We start from the raw sequence: 19,323 nt of genomic DNA on the forward strand, positions 1-19,323 counted from the left end.
ACTTTATCTGTGTAAAATCTCTTCGCCATTTTGTTATGAGTCATTTTCATATCTTTACTCACTCTTGTCTTTTGTTATTCCCTCCCCTCTGTTTTAGTCATTTTGTGAAGTTACAGCCACAGAGAGCTGTGGCTGGTCATTGAGTATATTCAAGACAGATTGTTAAGATTTTTGGGTATGTAGGGAATTGAGGGATTTGGGGATAGTGCAGGAAGGTGGAGTTGAGATAGATCAGCCATAATTGTATTGAATGGCATAATAGGCTTGAAGGGTCTACTCTTGCTCCTATTTGTTATATTATTCTACTTGAATCTTCACAAAGGACACAAATATCATACCAGAAATGTTGGGGAACACAGGGCTTAGTGAGAGAGAGGAACTGAAGGAAATCAATATTAGTAGAGAAATGGTGTTGGGGAAATTGATGGGATTGAAGGCCAATAAATCCCCAGGGCCTGATGGTATGCATCCCAGAATACTTAATAAAGTGGCCCTAGAAATAGTGGTCATCTTCCAAGATTCTATAGACTCTGGAACAGTTCCTACAGATTGGAGGATAGCTAATGTAACCCCACTATTTAAAGAGGGAGGTAGAGAGAAAGCAGGGACTTATCGACCAGTCAGCCTGACATCGGTAGTGGGGAAAATTCTAGAGTCCATTATCAAAGATTTTATAGCAGAGCACTTAGAGAACAGTGGTAGAATCGGGGCAGAGTCAGCATGGATTTACGAAAGGGAAATCATGCTTGACAAATCTACTAGAATTCTTCGAGGATGTAACTATAGTAGAGTTGATGAGGGGGAGCCAGTGGCTGTGGTTTATTTGGACTTTCAGAAGGTTTTCGACAAAGTACCACATAAGAGATTAGCGTGTAAAGTTAAAGCGCATGGGATTGGGGGTAGTGTACTGCGATGAATAGAAAATTGGTTGGCAGACAGGAAACAAAGAGTAGGGGTAAATGGGTCTTTTTCCGAATGGCAGGCAGTGACTAGTGGGGTACCGCAGGGATTGGTGCTAGGACCCCAGCCAGCTATTCACAATATATATTAATGATTTAGATGAGGGAACTAAATGTAATATCTCCAACTTTGCAAATGACACAAAACGGTGGGAGGGCGAGTTGTGAGGGGGATGCAGAGAGGCTTCAGGGTGATTTGGACAAGTTGAGTGAGTGGGCTATTGCATGGCAGATGCAGTATAATGTGGGTAAATGTGAGTTTATGCACTTTGGTTGCAAAAACAGGAAGGAAGATTATCTGAATGACTATAAAATAAAGGGCGGGGGGTGCGGTGGCTTCTTGGAGATAAGGGCTATCCCTTGCAGACAGGGAAAGGGAATTAGACAGTTATATGAAAAGGAAGAATGTGCAGGGTTATGGGGAGAAGGCAGGGGAACTGAGGGAAATGCTCTTTTGGAGACCTGGTGCGGACACAATGGGCCAAATGGCCTGCTTCTGCGCTGTAACAATTCTGAGATTCTGTAAAAATGCAGCGAGACCTGGGTGTTCTCGTACCCCAGTTTCTGAAGGTAAGCATGCAGGTCCAACAGGTGGTTAAAAAAGGCAAATGTTGGCCCTCATAGCGAGAGGATTCGAGTACAGGAGCAGGGATGTCTTGCTGAGGCCACACCTGGAATATTGTGTGTATTTTTGGTCTCCTTATTTGAGAAAGGATGTTCTTGCTATAGAGAGAGTGCAGCGAAGGTTTACCAGACTGATTCCTGGGATGGCAGGACTGACATATGAGGAGAGAGAGTGAGGGGGAATCTCATAGAAACCTATAAAATTCTAACAGGACTTGACAGGGTAGATGCAGGAGGATGTTCCCGATGGTGGGGGAGTCCAGAACCAGGGGTCATAGTCTAAGGATACGAGGTAAACCTTTCAGGACTGAGATGAGGAGAAATTTCTTCATCCAGCGAGTGGTGAGCCTAAGGAATTTGCTACCACAGAAAGCAGTTGAGGCCAAAACATTGTATGTTTTCAAGAAGGAGTTAGATATAGGTCTTGGGTCTAAAGGGATCAAAGAATATGGGGCGAAAGAGGGAACAGGTTACTGAGTTGGACGATCAGCCATGATCATAATGAATGGCAGAGCAGGCTCGAAGGGCCGATTGGCCTACTCCTATTTTCTATGTTTGTATACTAGATCGCTCAAAATATTAGCCTTTTTAGCTAGTCTCAAGATAAATAGAACAACCTCAGCAGTATTCCTCATCGACCTATTTGAGACAGATCAAATGATGGATACGATCTTTCATTTACAAGTTTGTCAGTAGAGGACAATGATCAATCTGATGCCGGCAAACAAGTTTCCCCTCTGTCAGTGCTATCTATGTCAGGCTTAAGAGCATTAAAATGGCAGCAAACATGGGTAAAAGAAAACTAAAATTATGATCGTACACCTGCATTTGTGACCACAATTTTCAGATTTTATTTGAGATCAGAATTAGTGACAAGTACAGTTTTTCTCACTTTTTATTTGGTCTCTTGATTTACAAAGGTGCTTGAAGCTCAACGTGGATCAAACTGCCAGCATTTGGTTTTCCAAAATCTTCAACAAAAATACTGGTCTATAAAGCAGCTTATTTCAGACAAAAAAACCTTTTAAATATTTGGCTTGTCAGAACTCCCATGCAGGTTCTGCAGTCCTTTGTCCAGCTGGTCCTACGCTTATAAAGGAGGCTGACGTGTTCGTAAATTGAAACAAATTGCTAGAAACAATTCAGTATTTATTCTCAATAGATGCTTATATCCAAATGGTGTAGATTCATTGCCACTGGACAGCTTCAGGATCATCCACTTTAAATGTGGTTCTCTTCAAACAGGAGGTAGGATTCAGTCTTAATGCTTTGTATAGATTCCTTTTACCTTTACAACTTAAACCTGTTTTCAGAAAACAAATAGATTTGTATCCACTCTATTTGAGAAGCTTCAAAGGGTTAGTTTAAAAAAAATTGCTATTAGATTCAGAACTGTAGTATTAACAGTAAGCAAAATTTATACAATGGAAATTCCACCGGATTACCCTCATCAAAAAAGCCTTCCCAGAATTTAAGATCTCTAAGGCACAGCCATTTATTTTTTTAAAATTCGATCATGCCAATTCTTTCTTACAGCCTTTACACAATATAGGTGAACATGGATAGCATTCTCTAGAATGCTCTTGGGCAGTTTTCCCAGCACTGATGTTAAGGCAAACGGTCTCTACAGTTCCCAGGTACATGCTTCACTCGTTTCAAAAAAAAATGGAAGCAGCATCACTCTATTGCAGCCCTGTTATTTTGGAAGATCAAAAAATAAGCCTCATTAGCATGGACTTGATGGGCCGAATGGCCTCCTTCTGTGCCATAAATGACTCTATGACCTATTTCTTTTCACATTTGCTTAAAAATTATGGTATATGTCATTTAATTCCTTGAGTTTTCTCAAATGCATGCTTTAGGTGTCATGCTTAGATGACAGATATTAATACTTTTAGCCATCGGCAACTGTAAAAAAACAAAGTTGAATCACTTGAACAAGTTAGTGTGCTGAAAGATATTAATTGGTACCATGCGAGCAGCAAACTGGCACTTACTTGAGGAATACAAGCAACAAAATTTAAAATTTGGAAACCGCTCCAACTCATGGGTGTGAACCAGAAAAGCACCAGTTGCATCAATGCACAAATTTTTAAAAAGTGAATTTTAAATAAAATCAATGTAATGATTCAGAATGGCTTAAATTAATACTCAAGAGATTAGATATCATGATGAACTCACTAAACAGTCTATGCTAGGAGCACACAGCATTGTTCCTTAAAAGCAAAATACTGTAGATGCTGGAAGTTGGAAACAAAAACTGAAATTGTTGTAAACACTCAGCAGGGCAGGCAGCATCTGTGGAGAAATGAGAAAAAATTAACCTTTCAGGTAGAACGCTTTGACAGAACAGGTGAGGGGTTGTACCTGAAACATTACCATTGTACTTAACACAGGAAAAGAAAACTGCCACTCCCACAACAGGGCTCAGTGTCATCTGACATTGGTTCTTAGTGACATCAAAATACAAATCACTGGAGACATTGCCCACCATGTGGACTTTCCCAGAGGTACGACATACCTGAAAACCCCAGTAAAATGCAGAAGATGCTGAATGCACAACTAGATCCCAAATGTTTTATGGCTTCATCTGCAAAAACTGATGTAAACATCTAGTTTCAGATCTGCCACGTGTTGATCCTGATATTTCTAACATTTGGCCTTTAAATTATCTGTTTTGTTCATAGTTTGTCTATTATGGACAGCTTAAAAGTTTTTATTGGGTGCCTATTGTTGCTATAGGAGGGCAAGTTTATCACTGTTTTTTCCAGGAGACAATAATGGTAGAATGAACAGACAGAATAACCTTGTGTTATTACGGACACACCTTTCAGCTGATCTTGACAGGACATTAACTGATGTCAAGTAAAATTTCAGAGCACACAGACAGCAACACCCTTCTATTTGAAGAGAACTGTTTCAAAAAAAAATTAAATATTCAATTCCTCAGGGGGCCCAAGTTCCCAAACATGGATGCACAAACAGAGACATAAATTGCATTTCACCATGAAGTTAGCATAGATTAGAGCAAATAAATCAGCTATGCTTGAAAAGCTGCACATGGAATTTTGAACCCAAAGTCAGTTATTTTATCTCACACTGCATTTCTGCAAATTGCCTTAGAGAACAAAGTAATCAAAATAACTTAATGCAAGGGTGATGGGGAAATAGGAAAAATAAAATCAACAACTATTTCAACAAATCTCCAATTTAATGAACTGGGTTATTGTGCTGTGAAACTTCTATTGGGAAGGGAGGAGGGGGTGTGGGGAAAGCAGCAAATAAAAGGCCCCCAAGTAACAAAATCTCAATCGTAATACACTTTTAACATATATGATACAGAAACAAAGGCATGTGCTTACAAAGTAACATACAAGAAGGCGGAAGGGGTGGGGAGAAGAGGAGAAACTTCAAATATTCATTAGAATATTATGTTCAACTTCAAGATGTGACATAAGTGATATAAATCAAGTTTAAGAGAACAGAGAATCAATAGAGCATAATTAAAAAAATAAAAGCAAAGTAGCATTGTGCTAGAGATTATTTGTATTTATAGAAAAGCAGATGCAGATATCACTTTACAAAATATAAAATGTATTAAACACTAATAACCACAGCACATGTCAACATAATTGATTATATTTTTAAAAAAGTCATAGTGTAGTTCAATCTGAGCTTCAATCTTAGAGTATTTTACAGTAGCCTTTCGTTTGGTCTGCAACATTTTCTGCATGATATAACAGCAAACCACAGTGTAAACTAGCACATACATCTGTGTCTGCTACAAAATAATAGAAAACATACCATGATAACATTATCGTTTAAGATTTACCATATTGGAAAGAAATACTTCTCTTCCAAGTGAAGTGCTGGCCATGCGAATATAGCACAGAAGACCTACTCGTTTTTACAGACAGAGCAACTGAGTAAAGTCAACACTAACATTACATCTTAACTGTGTGAATAAACATTACAAACCAAAGACCAAATGAAATCATGCAAACTGCTGCATTCCATTAATTGTTATAACAACTGCAATCTGTAACTTTCTGAAAAGCTTTCAAGGCAACAAATTTGCTGACAAGTAGTTTTCATCTAATATAGTGACCAAATGAAATGCTGCTGCACTGCCGTTGGTAAGGTGTGCTCTATGTGAAGCACTTTAAGAGAGCCTATGCGGCACAGACAGCAAGTGTCTAAAGATTCAAAATGAATCAACAGTATCGTATATTAAGTTCTCAACTTAGAAGCTGCCTTAGTATTAGGTGCATCTTCAGTTAATGTAACAGAAAAACAAGGCAATGGATTTATTTTATATCCACGCATGATCTGCCAAAAGGCCGACACTAGGCAGACAAGTTAAATTTACAAAGTTTTTTGGGATGGCATCAGAACTGCAATGAATGTCACCTTTTCTGTGTGCGTTTTTTCTTTTAAGACGTGGCACCAGGAGTTGGATTGACATTTTGTGTTGCAACTGTCGGAGCTACTTCGATGATCCGTGGTTTGTCTATGATCCTGGCAGTACGATTGCCCTTTTCTACTATTCCAATGATCCATGCCTGATAACCTTCACCATATTTTGGTGATTTTATTTCTGCACAAAACCGGGCTGCTTGTTCCCGTGGAAGACAGATCAAAAGGCCTCCTGCAAATAAGCATATTTCACAAGTCAGCATCTTATGCCACCATCAGAACATGATGATAGCTAAAACTGAAGTAATTAGTTAGTATCTGCTCATGTAATTATACAGCCATTATAGAGGGCTCTCGGTATATACCCTTTAGTTATGGGATACCAAGAAATAGCCAGGATCCTGCTCCCGTTCATCATTCAGGGATTCTTACTGCGCAGCTTACAAGTGCAAACATGAAGGAGGACATGTTGAGCTCAGTTGCAAAACCAGAGAGTCAGAGAGCACTAATGGTTCTACAGGCTCAAATATGAAGAGTGCCCATTTGGGCAAAGTATTGGATGATGGCGAGCACCCACAAAATTATAATTCAGCAATTGGAGTGTCGGACTAGATTATGAGCTTAAATCCTGCTATGAGGCCAGAGTCAACTGAGCCAAGCTGACATTCCAATTACATTGCAGAACTGTCACTGCCTGTCTGCCCAGCCCTATATGGTATGCTTTGTAGCTTTCAGGGATATATGAGCATTAAAAATCACTCACTTGCAAAAATAATATTCATAAAAATTACCTGATGTTTCAGGGCAAGTGCCATGCATCAACCCAAACATATTCCCACATGCTTTGCTCACGGCCGCCATCTTAGCGAGGACAGGCAGGTTATGGATAACAAATGAAACTTCATTTCGTTGCTGTTTTGCCAGGTTCTGAGCATGCCCAAGAATCCCAAAGCCTGTAATATCTGTGGCTGCATGTGCATTGAATGTGTGCATAAGGCCAGCAGCTGCAGAACAGAAAATGAGGTCAGAAATGCTATTGTATTAACAGGCATATATTGTAACTTGTTTGCAGATACGTTGCAGACTTGAATATTAGATACAATAAGCATAATGAGAGAGGAAGTACAAGAGGGTCCGACATCCCTGAAAGTGGATAAATCGCCAGGGCCGGATGGTTTGCATCCTAGGTTGTTAAAGGAAGCCAGGGAGGAAATAACCGATGTGCTGAGGATCATCTTCAAATCCTCACTTGATATGGGCGAGGTGCCAGAGGATTGGAGGTCAGCAAATGTTATACCATTGTTTAAAAAGGGTGCGAGGAATAGCCCAAGTAATTATAAGCCAGTCAGTCTGACCTCAGTGGTGGGTAAATTATTAGAATCAATTCTGAGGGACAGGATAAACTGCCACTTAGAAACGCACGGATTAATCAGGGATAGTCAGCATGGATTTGTTAAGGGAAGGTCATGTCTTACTAACCTGATAAGAATTTTTTGAGGAAGTGAAAAGAAGGACTGATGAGGGCAGTGCAATGGATGTGGTCTACATGGATTTTAGTAAAGCATGGCAGACTGGTCAATAAAATGAAAGCCCAAGAGATACAGGAGAACGTGGCAGGTTGGATCTGGAATTGGCTCAGGGACAGCAAACAAAGGGTATTATCCGACAGATGTTTTTGCGAATGGAAAGCAGTTTCCAGTGGCGTTCCACAGGGCTGAGTGTTGGATCCCTTACTGTTTGTGGTATATATTAATGATTTGGACTTAAATGTGGGAAACATGATTGGGAAATTTGCTGATGACACAAAAATTGGCTGTGTAGTTGATAGTGAAGAGGATAGCTGGAGACTCCAGAATGATATCAACGGTTTGGTTGAGTTGGCGGAAAAGTGGCAAATGGAATTCAATCTAGAGAAGTGTGAGGTAATGCATTTGGGAAGGGCAAACAAAGCAAGGGAATACACAATAAGCGGGAGGATATTGAGAGGAGTAGAAGTGAGAGACCCATGAGTGCATGTCCACAGATCCCTGAAGGTGGCAGGACATATGGAATGCTTTCCTTTATTGGCCGAAGTATAGAATACAAAAGCAGGAATGTAATGCTGGAACTGTGGTAAGGCCACATCTGGAGTATTGCACAGAGTTCTGGTCACATTATAGAAAGGACATAATTCCTCTGGAGAGAGTACAGAGGAGATTTACAAGAACGTTGCCAAGGTTTGAAAGTTGCAGCTATGAGTAAAGACTTAATTGAGGTGTACAAAATTATAAGGGGCCTAGATAAAGTAAACAGGAAGGACCTGTTTCCCCTAGCGAAGAGGTCAATTACCAGGGGGCACAGATTTAAGGTGATTGGTAGAAGGATTAGAGGGGACACGAGGAAAAACTTTTTCACCTAGAGGGTGGTGGGTGTCTGGAATTCACTGCCCGGATCAGTGGTGGAGGAAGACACCCTCAGCTCATTTAAAAGGTACCTGGACATGCACCTGAAGTGCTGTAGCTTGTAAGGCTTTGGACCAGGTGCTGGAATGTGGGACTGGATTGGGTGGCTAGGTTTTCTTCGGCCGGCACAGACACATTGGGCTGAATGGCCTCCTTCTGTACCGTAATTGTTCTTTTATAACAGATATACACGGACACTTGTGCAAATAAATCAGGAACTGACATTAGGTATGACTACAATATGAATTTCTAAACATCACATGAAAGATCTTATTTCAGCACTGAATGCCTTTGAAACTCACTCCTGTCCTAGAACAGCGTAGCTACAAGTTCTCCATTCAATGGCTAATCAGTGAATCAAGAATAAGGACTTTGAACAGCTTTCAGTTGAAAACAAACTCCCTAAAGTCATCGTATTTTTAAAAAATGTTAGAAATACTCAAATGATTTAAAACTTATTAACAGCTAATTTGAGAAGGGGTTGCTGTTGTGCTGGAAACTTCAATTTAAGCAAGCAACTTAGCTGTAGCAAAATCTCCACATTCATGAGCTGGAAAAAGCAATGTTCTAGCTTTTGTGAGACAAGCCCCCCCCCCCACCTGCCAAGAATGAGGAAATTAATTTCGCCACATGAACATTGATTTTAAACTATTGAAGAACTTGCTTTAAAAAACAATTGGAGACTTTGGCTGGAGACAGACATTAGCATATCAACAGACAAGTACTTCAAAGGACAAAGGAGCTATTCCCTGATCCAATTTAATCCACAATGATGATTACCAGACATTGAAGGGGGAAAGGCTATTCCAGGTTAACTGCCAAGATGGCCAAATATACAAACAGATGTGGTCAGAACAATTTGGTCACATGACTGGCTGACTGTTGGAGTTTTTTTGAATTTGAACTTCCAACAGGGATTTTGAAATCAGCAGGCTGTTGGCTCCTGCACTGAAAAGACCTCTCTCCTGTCTGTTCCCATCTCTTTCTCATGGAACTGAAGAACCACTGAAGACACGTAAACTCAAAGAGAGAAAAGTCTATGTGAACAAGGTTTAAGAAGAATACTGGGCCCCAACAAAAAGTAAGAGCTTCCGACAATCAAAGACTCCATGGTGAGCTGGAAACACAGAAACAGTAACAAGAAACCCTCTTCTGATATTGTTTCAAACCTCTCCATTTTATTTTTCTCCTGCTCTTTTCTGTCTCTATTTGCATATGCGTATCACATATGCATGCTAGCGTGGGGTGCAGTGTGTATTGCTAGGCGTAAGTTTTAATAAATTTCACTTTTCTTCTTTAAGCCTAAAGAAAACCTGGTGTGTTCATTTCTTTGCCTTATAATTGGAAAGTGGTGAACAAGGATTCACCAAGGAGGCAGCTCAAATCACAAGTGTGTTTAAAAATCAAACCCCGTTACAATAAGACCAGGTGAAGACAGTAAAAGACCCCTAGATGAAGGGTCACTGACCTGAAACATTAACTCTGCTTCTCCATCCACAGTTGCTGCCAGACCTGCTGAGTATTTCCAGCATTTCTGGTTCTTATTTTAAAAGACCCCTAGACACCTTTTTCACCTGGTCGTGACAATTTCTTTATAAAATAAAACAGCCACTATTAATGCAATTTGATTAAATTGATGACTGGGCCAGTTTCTCATATGGCTCATCAGATAAATGTAGTACTGAACTGCATAAACCAAGAAAATTCCAAGTTTGATCACTGCTCTGTGTCAACTCAGCTCATCTAAATCAGAATGCCAGTTGCCTGCCACATGCCTATGGTGCAAAATAAGTCCTCAATTTTGAACAGGAACAAAGGAAATTTGTGGGAAATTTCCTTACTTCTTGCAGAGAGACTGCAGGCTATATTGTGTATCTATTATTGCTCACAGTTGCTAAATCTGATTGTTAAAATACTCTAGATTTCTTCCCCTTACCAGTTCAGTGTTAATCCCTTTCCCTCTTATGTACGTTGACACTCCACTGCTCTTCTTTCTCTTCCTTCCCCAAGTTCAAAGAAGCAGCCTGAATCACTGCTGTTGGCTCCTACTTTATGCTAACTGTTGCTCCAAAAGATGAAACAGTGCTGCTCATGGGAACTGATGATCTCACAAAACTACAAGATGATCCGGAATTCCAGTCCACAGGGTGTACTAGTGTTTGGACCCCAGAGTAGTATCAGTACGTAGCTGGAAGCAGTGACAGAGACCATTATGGGGAATGGAGCAGAATTATGTCATTAGGAAACAAGATTTTTTAAAAAAATTCTACAATAAAAATGTGAACAATATTCCAGTGGTATGACCGACCACTTTGCAATGAATTATGTTAAAACGTGTGCCTGTTGGGCAAAGAAAGGACTAGGTGTAGCCTTGGACAAAGAGAGTTTTCCAACATTCCGTGCCTGGACTCACGTCAAGGTCACCTGTTGTGGTACTGGAGGGCCATTGGTGCCAGTGAAACTGCAGCCCAGCAGGATTAAACACCGTCAAGATAGGAGGGAAGAACCTTCCGTGAGTTACAGGATGACTCTTGCAATGGCTTTGATCTAATCAGTGTCTCCGACAATGCAGTGCTTAGTCAAGCAAGCACACGCATTTTTTAAAAATACAGTATGTATTGTGTTCAAACAAAAAAACTTCATGACAAATATGAAAAGAACATTATAACTAACCCATTAAAAATTAAACAGGATATTTCAGCACTTAATGCGTCCTGTCAAAGATCTGAAAAATTTGCAGTCATACCATCAAAATCCTCTGTGCTCATCATCCCAAAATAAATTTTATGTGGCACACCTCTTCTTGAGAATACAGGGAAGGGGATGTAATTTTTAGCAAATGTATGGAATGCAGAAGGGGCCCAAGGACAATAGGTTTATCTTCTCAATATTTAACTGAAGAATTTCCAGCTCATCCAAGACTGGATGTCGGGCAAGTCGTCTGACAACACAGAGACAGAGCTCGGTGCCAACAACACATATGGAAGTTTTGGAGTCTTTCAAGAGCACCACAAAGACGAGGAAGAGGAGAAGGCCAAGGATCCATGGGGAATTCCAGAGACAATAGTGCTTAGACGGGAAGAAAGGCTGGCTGCAATCAAATAGGCGAGAACAAACTATGCCACTGAGCTGGACAATGGAAGAGAGATGGAGAAGGATGGTGTAGTCCACAATGGTGAAGCCTATAGTGAGGTACAGGAGGTTGAGGAGGGATAGTGCAACATGGCCACATAGTTGGTCAGAGAGGATGTCATTTGTAACCTTGATTACGGCCATTTCAGTGTAGTGGCAGTGGTGGAAACCAGATTAGGAGAGATTCAATCATGGAGTCGCAGGAATGAAGGGCATGGATTTGGGAGGTGAATACACATTCAAGGACTTGAGAGGAAAGGGAGATTGGAGTTGGGGTAGTAACATGCAAGGTCAGATGGATCGAAAGCTGTTTGTTTTTGAAGAGATGATGACGACTGTGGTTTAAAAATGGAAGGGGGACAGTACTTGAGGACAGGGAACCATTTATGACGTCAGTTAGCATGGGGTCAAGAAGGCAAGTTTAGTGGTCAGCGTTTTAGTGGGAATGGGGTCAAGGTGGATCTCATGGATAAGGTGAATTGAAAAAGGGTTTGGGGATGGCAGAAAAGAAAAAGATCAGGGTAGGAGAACCTTGTGGGAGGTTTGACTCGGAAGACAAAGGGAAGGGGAGTAGGGTAGAGACAAATAAACGGATGACCTCCATCTTCGTGATAAAAGAGGTTCACAAGCTCCTCGCACTAATTGTTGGAAGAGAAGGTGGCCGGGCAGGGGACCGTTGGTAATGAAGAAATAAAAGGCTAGTGTTATCTCCTGCATGATTCTGGAGTAGAACCACAGAAATTTATGGCACAGAAGGAGGTCATTCGGCCCATCGTGTGTATGCCAGCCAAAACAGTGCTATCCAGCCTAATCCCACTTTCCATCTCTTGGTCCATAGCCTTGTAGGTTACAGCACCGTGCATATCCAAGTACTTTTTAAGTGCCATGAGGATTTCTGCCTCTACCACTGTTTCAGGCAGTTGGTTCCAGACCCCCACCAACCCCTGGGTGAAAAGTATTTCTCAATGCCCATCTAATCCTTTTACCAACTGCTTTAAATCTATGTCCCCTGGTTAGTGACTGCTCTGTTAAGGGAAATAGATCTTTCTTAACCACTCTATCTGGGCCCCTCATCATTTTATAAACCTCAATTAAATCCCCTTCAGCCCCGTCTGTTCCAAAGAAAACAACCCCAGCCCAATGTACTCTCTAATTCTTTTTGTGGTGTGCAGCCAATTCATTTAAGTGCGTGGTCCCTTTAATTTTTCTCTGTGGCCACACACAGGTAGCAACTTAAACTGGCCAACTTGCACGCAGCTGCAAGGGAACGTTTGCATTGCTGCGTGGCTGTGCGGCTTAGAGGGAACATTGTCCCAGCTCATCCAATCTTTCTTCGTGGCTAAAATTCTCCAGTCCTAGCAACATCCTCATAAATTTCCTCTGTACCCTCTCTAGTGTGATCACATCCTTCCTGTAATGCAGTGACCAGAATTGCACAGAGTTCTGGCCTAACTCCTGTTTTATACACAGTTCCAGCATAACCTCCCTGGCTCTTACGTCCTATGCCTCAGCTATTAAAGGAAAGCATCCTGAATACCTGATTAACCACCTTATCTACCCGTTTTGCTACCTTCAGGGATCTGTGGACATTCACTCTAAGGTCCCGCTCCACTTCAGTATCCTACCATTTATTGTGTATTTCCTTGTCTTTTTTGCCCTCCCTAAATGCACTTCCCTTACACCTCTCCAGATCAAATTCCATTTGCCAATTTTCTGTCCACCTAACAGCCCGTTACCTTCCTGCAGTTTACAGCTTTTTCCTCATTATCAACCACAAAGCCAATTTTTGTATCAATTGTAAACTTTGTGTCAACTGCAAACTTCTTAATTATGCCCCCTACATTTGAGTCTAAATCACTGATAAATACCACGAAAAGCAAAAGGCCTAGTACTGAGCCCTATTGAACCCCACAGGAAACAAGCTACCAGTCACAAAACACCTGCTGAGCATTACCTTTTGCTTCCTGCCACTGAGCCAATTTTGGATTCAACTTGGCATTTGCCCTTGGATGCCATGGGCTTTTATTTTTCTGATCAGTCTGCCAAAAGCCTTGCTAAAATTCATGAAGACGACATCAAATGTGCTATCTTCATCAACCCTTCCTTCTTAACTAACTCCTCAAAAAATTCAATCAAGTTAGTCAGACACAACTGTCCCTTAAGTAATCTCTGCTGACTGTCCCTGATTAATGTGCCTTTCCAAATGCTGCTTAATATTGTCCTTCAGAATTTTTCCCACAATAATTTGCCCATCACCAAGGTTGGGCTGACTGGCCTGCAATTATTCCATCTATCCCGTTCTCCCTTTTTAAACAACGGCACAACAGTAGCAGTCCTCCAGCATCATGCCTGTAGCCAGAGAGGATTGGAAAATGATGGTCAGAGCCTCTACTATTTTCTCCCTTGCTTCTACTAACAGCCTGGATACGTTTCATCTGGGTCTGGGGATTTAACTACTTTCAAAGATGATTAACAGCTTAATATTTCCTCTTTCGCTATGCTTATCCCATCTAATATTTCACACCCCTTCTCAATTACAATGTTTGTACATCTCCATCTTTTGTGAAGACAGACACAAAGTATTCATTAAGAACATGCCCACATCATCCTCTTTCACACACAGGTTATCTTTTTGGTCTCTAATGGTCCTTATTTTTTCCTTAGTTATCCTCTTGCTCTTTATGTATACATAAAACATCTTTGTGGCTTCCTCCATTTTACTTGCCAATATTTTATTTGTTGGCTTTCCTAATTATCTTTTTGATTTCACCTCACTATTTTCTATACTCTGCTGGACTTTCTGCAGTATTGAGTTCTTGGTATCTGACATAAGCTTCCCTTTTTTAAATTTATCCTACCCTCTATATTTCTTCACTTGTCCCATTACCAAGCCATTTGGCTTTGTACTATGAAACCTTTTGTCATTTAATCTCTCCTGCCCTCCACCCTATCACAGACCTTCCCTTTTGTTGTTCATCACCTCCTTAACCCCTTTCACTTGCTGAAACCTATTATATTTCTAACCTTTGACAAATTTGATGAAAGTCACAGGCCTGAAATGTTAACTCTGTTTTTCTCTCCACAGATGCTACCCGACCTGCTGAGTATTTCCAGCATTTTTTGTTTTTGTTTCTGATTTCCAGCATCTGCTGTATTTTGCTTTTGTTCAACCCTCTATGCATCTTGGCATCCAGGGAGTGCTAGTTTTGGGAGTCCTGCCCTTCTTTGTGGGAACATATTTGATCTGAACCCTCACTATCTCCTTCTCGAATACCTCCCGGTGCTCAGACAACGATTTACCTTCAAGTAACGATTCCAGTCCACTTTTGTTAAATCACATCTCAGATGAGTAAAACTGACCTTTCCCCAATTGAGAACTTTCACTCCTGGTCTAGCTTTGTCCTTTTCCATAACCACACTAAACCCGAATGATCAGTTTTGGGGACAGTTGGCTAAACTAGTATTGTATGCTCAAATTGGCACCCCTTCAATAGGATGATACGGTAGTGTAGTTAAGTTACTGGATGAGTAATCCAGAGGGCTGGACTAATAATCCATTATTTGTGATTATATGTAATCATACCTGATTTGGCAATTGTATTTCAAGTGAAAATTAATTTGCATTTCAACACCAAAAGTCCTTCACTAACCTATTTGCAGGAAGGAGAAACATTGATTGTTCTCGGTGAACAAGGGACAGTACCATTGATTGGCTAGTATTTAGCAATACTCCTACAGTGGCCTGAAAGGAGAGAGGTGGGAAGAGCGACTACAATTTTAGCAGGCTTAACAGGTTGATAACATGTTTAAGGTTGCCTGCTCACTTCAGCACGTCTAGATATGAGGAGGAGAGGGGTGAAATCAGCTGTCTGACCTAGCTCAATGATTATATTAATAACCAAGCTGCAGCTGAAGTTAAATCATCCTCCTACATTTTCACTTACTTACAAAATTGGAAAAAAAGTATTTTTTATTCTACATGGAGGATGGCAGAGAATTACAAGTACACTTAAGCAATAACTTCTATTTTTCAGATACAATCTAACAGAAAAGCCACTTCGTCATTAATGAAGAAACCAGCAACAACATCTTACATAGGACTGTTCTGAAATTTTATAGTCTAGCACACATACACAAGTATTTTCTTTATTTGAAAGATAAATTGTTCAAATATTATGTCTGCTACCATCAATGGAACAAATCACTCAGGGCATACCAGTTCTGTTCAATCGTGCCATATTCATCATTGCTTCCTGGTAAGCCAACTCCACATCTTCTTGAGTGACAACAAGTTTAATCTTATTCCATTTCTCTGGCTGTTGGTAAAAACATGGGGCAGTTATAAAATTGTACTGAAAATACTTTTTGTATATTAGGAATAATTTTACGAATGCACATTCCTGGTACCAAAGTTCGCCCACCAGGAATTTATTTAACAGATGGAAATTATGGGGAAATCATGTCTGAATTTGAGATGTGCACTGCAGGCAGGCAAATCTCCAAGTCAGGAATGCAAATTCCTAAAATTACCCATAATATAACATGTTATCTGGGCATTCAACCACCAGAATACCTTAAAACAAAATGTATTGTTTTTAAAATAGTCAGTGATAAACATGCAGAATATTTAACTCAGTGAAGACAAACCAAAAATTTGAAGGATCATCGTATTGCAACCATGACATTACCAGTAACTTTTCATTAACACGATCACAAAAATAAAATATTATGACTCGAACAGTTTTAAGTTGTGTTTTGAAAATTAGTAGTGTACTTTATTTTTTGGTGGAGGGAGGACATAAATAATCAAGCTGCCTATGTTAAATAACTTAACAGCAAAATACTGCACTATTATTGCCGTCCAAGTACTCACAATATCAAGCCACTGATGGACAGCAACTGCTACCTGAGTCCCAAGTGGTTTTGTTAATACCAAAACATCGCCTGGTACTGCATTGTCTGGCCTGCAAAATATTTAAAATCATTTTAACAAATGAAGAAATACACAAATGAGTAATTTGCTGTCCATTTATTAACTTACCAGCTAAGTTACATACCCATAGCTGCTGAATTATATACAACATGGACAAATGTACAAATTAAAATTAGTTAGTTCATTACAGAAGGCTTGGCCAAGCAATTCTGGAAGACCAATTAATCCGCCCAGGATACTAATATATTTACAAGTTTGGTAGAAAAATTTTGAAACATATCACAAGTTGATGGCTAAACTATACCAATTCCACAATTATTCTGAATTTCACAAGACCTTTTTTTAAAGCTTAGTCAAACACAGCACAACTGTATGAAATACCCTATATGCAATCTGAGAACTGTACACTGTTTTTACTTTACCATATAAAGTCATGAAAAATGATTACTTTACTTTATCCATCTGTTTCAAAGAATGAAGTTAATAAAATGGGGCATTATACCTGCAGCAAGAGATGATCAATGTCTTGAATCATGAGCCTGGCTCTAACTCATTGGCATGACTTACTTGATCAGCTACAATAAAGATATTTACAACAAATCGTTTAACAGCTAATGATAACACATTAGCTACTCAAAATCTACTGAATTACTTTTAATACAAGACAAATCAGCAGCCAAAGGACTTGTCTTGAAAACATAATGTAAAGGTTCACACAAAAATTACCCTAGTCAAAATCAATTTTACTGCCATTTCTCAAAAAAGAAACAGAAGGATGAATTAGACTTTCTTTTTGCCTGTACTGAAAAACATACCCAAATTAGAGTAGAAAACTTCACAGAACAGGATTTTTAAGAGTTAAATAGATTGATCCAAGTACTGTAGCGAACAGACTTTCATAAATGATGTTTCTTAATTGGAATGGAAGATACGTTAGGGACCATTACTGCTATGTTGTAGTATTAAGCCATAGGTTTTCCGTATCAATCATAGATCATAAAATATAAAATATTAACTTTCTTTCACTCAAAGAAGCAACAGCTTATACCAACAATTCTTCAGTTACTACTATTTTGGAAAAATAGACACAACAGACCAGGTTTTTCCACTGCAATTTCCTAACCATTCACATTAATGGATGGAAGATCAAGGCTGCCAAGTGCAGAAGCAGATTTTTTTTAAAACATTCATTCCTGGGATTGGGCATCGCTGGCTAGGCCAGCATTTATTGTCCATCCCTAATTGCCCTCGAGAAGGTGGTGGTGAGCTGTCTTCTTGAACCTTGACATCAAGGTACACCCAAAATGCAGTGAGGAAAGGAGTTCCAGGATTTTGACCAAGCGACAGTGAAGGAACAGTGATACAGTTTCAAGTCAGGGTGGTGTGTGGCTTGGAGGGGAACTTGCAGGTGGTGGCATTTTCATGCATCTGCTGCCCTTATCCTTCTAGGTGGTAGAGGTCATGGGTTTGGAAGATGCTGTCTAAGGAGCCTTGGTGCATCGCTTGTAGATGGTACACACTGCTGCCACTGTGCGTCAGTGGTGGAGAGAGTGAATGTTTGTGGATGGGGTGCCAATCAAGCAGGCTGCTTTGTCCTGGATGGAGTCGAGCTTCTTGAGTGTTGTGGGAGCTGCACCCATCCAGGCAAGTGGAGAGTATTCCATCACACTCCTGACTTGTGCTTTGTAGATGGTAGACAGGCTTTGGGGAGTCAGGAGGTGAGTTACTCGCCGCAGGATTCCTAGCCTCCGACCTGCTCTTGTAGCCACGGTATTTAGGTGGCTACCCCAGTTCAGTTTCTGGTCAATGGTAACCCCTAGGATGTTGATAGTGGGCAATTCAGCAATCGTAATGGCATTGAATGTTAAGGGGAAATGGTTAGATTCTCTCTTGTTGGAGATGGTCATTGCCTGGCACTTGTGTGGCATGAATGTTACTTGCCACTTATTAGCCCAAGCCTGGATATTGTCCAGCTCTTGCTGCATTTCTGCACAGACTGCTTCAGTATCTGAGGATGGTGCTGAACATTGTGCAATCATCAGCGAACATTCCCACTTCTGATCTTATGATTGAAGGAAGGTCATTGATGAAGCAGCTGAAGATAGTTGGGCCTCAGACAATAGCCTGAGGAACTCCTGCAGTGATATCCAGGAGCTGAGATGATTGACCTCCAATAACCACAACCATCTTTCTTTGCACTAGGTACGACTCCAAACAGCGGATAGTTTTCCACCGATTTCCATTGACTCAAATTTTGCTAGGGCTCCTTGATGCCATACTCGGTCAAATGCTGTCTTGATGGCAAGAGCAGTCACTCTCACCTCACCTCTTGGATTCAGCTCATTTGTCCATGTTTGAACCAAGGCTGTAATGACATCTGGAGCTGAGGGCCCTGATGGAACCCAAACTGAGCGTCGGTGAACAGGTTATTGCTAAGCAAGTGCTGCTTGATTGCACTGTCGACGACACCTTCCACGACTGAAGATTGAGAGTAGGCTGATGGGGCGGTAATTGGCCGGGTTGGACTTGTCCTGCTTTCTGTGTACAGGACATATCTAGGTAATTTTCCACATTGCCGGGTAGATGTCAGTGTTGTAGCTATACTGGAACAGCTTGGCTAGGGGCGCGGCAAGTTTTGGAGCACAAGTCTTCAGTACTATTGCCGGAATATTGTCGGGGCCCATAGCCTTTGCAGTATCCAATGCCTTCAGTCGTTTCCTGATATCACGCGGAGTGAATCGAATTGGCTGACGTCTGGCATCTGTGATGCTGGGGACTTCAGGAGGAGGTCAAAATGGAGCATCAACTCAGCACTTCA

At 40.6% G+C, this 19,323-nt stretch overlaps 1 protein-coding gene across 4 annotated transcripts; it reads right to left on the bottom strand.

Annotated features, from left to right (window-relative positions):
- Nucleotides 1-2,410: 2,410 nt before the first annotated feature.
- On the bottom strand, nt 2,411-16,554 carry LOC137366890 (selenide, water dikinase 1-like). 4 transcript variants are annotated; one of them, XR_010973617.1, is made up of 6 exons: nt 16,446-16,554; nt 15,789-15,888; nt 6,791-7,003; nt 5,994-6,231; nt 3,765-3,881; nt 2,411-2,886 (listed from the first exon to the last, which is right to left on the bottom strand). XR_010973617.1 is itself a non-coding variant. In XM_068028448.1 (5 exons), exons 2-4 carry the CDS (start codon nt 15,817-15,819, stop codon nt 6,017-6,019), a joined length of 459 nt encoding a protein of 152 aa, XP_067884549.1. In that variant the 5' UTR covers nt 15,820-15,888; nt 16,446-16,554; the 3' UTR covers nt 2,411-2,886; nt 5,994-6,016. The 4 variants fall into 4 exon arrangements, 3 of the variants coding, with proteins under 3 accessions (XP_067884549.1, XP_067884548.1, XP_067884547.1); XM_068028448.1 differs by lacking the exon at nt 3,765-3,881; XM_068028447.1 differs by having other exon boundaries at nt 2,411-3,881.
- Nucleotides 16,555-19,323: the final 2,769 nt, after the last annotated feature.

The sequence above is a fragment of the Heterodontus francisci genome, unplaced genomic scaffold (assembly GCF_036365525.1).
Source record: "Heterodontus francisci isolate sHetFra1 unplaced genomic scaffold, sHetFra1.hap1 HAP1_SCAFFOLD_2192, whole genome shotgun sequence".
Taxonomy (NCBI): domain Eukaryota; kingdom Metazoa; phylum Chordata; class Chondrichthyes; order Heterodontiformes; family Heterodontidae; genus Heterodontus; species Heterodontus francisci.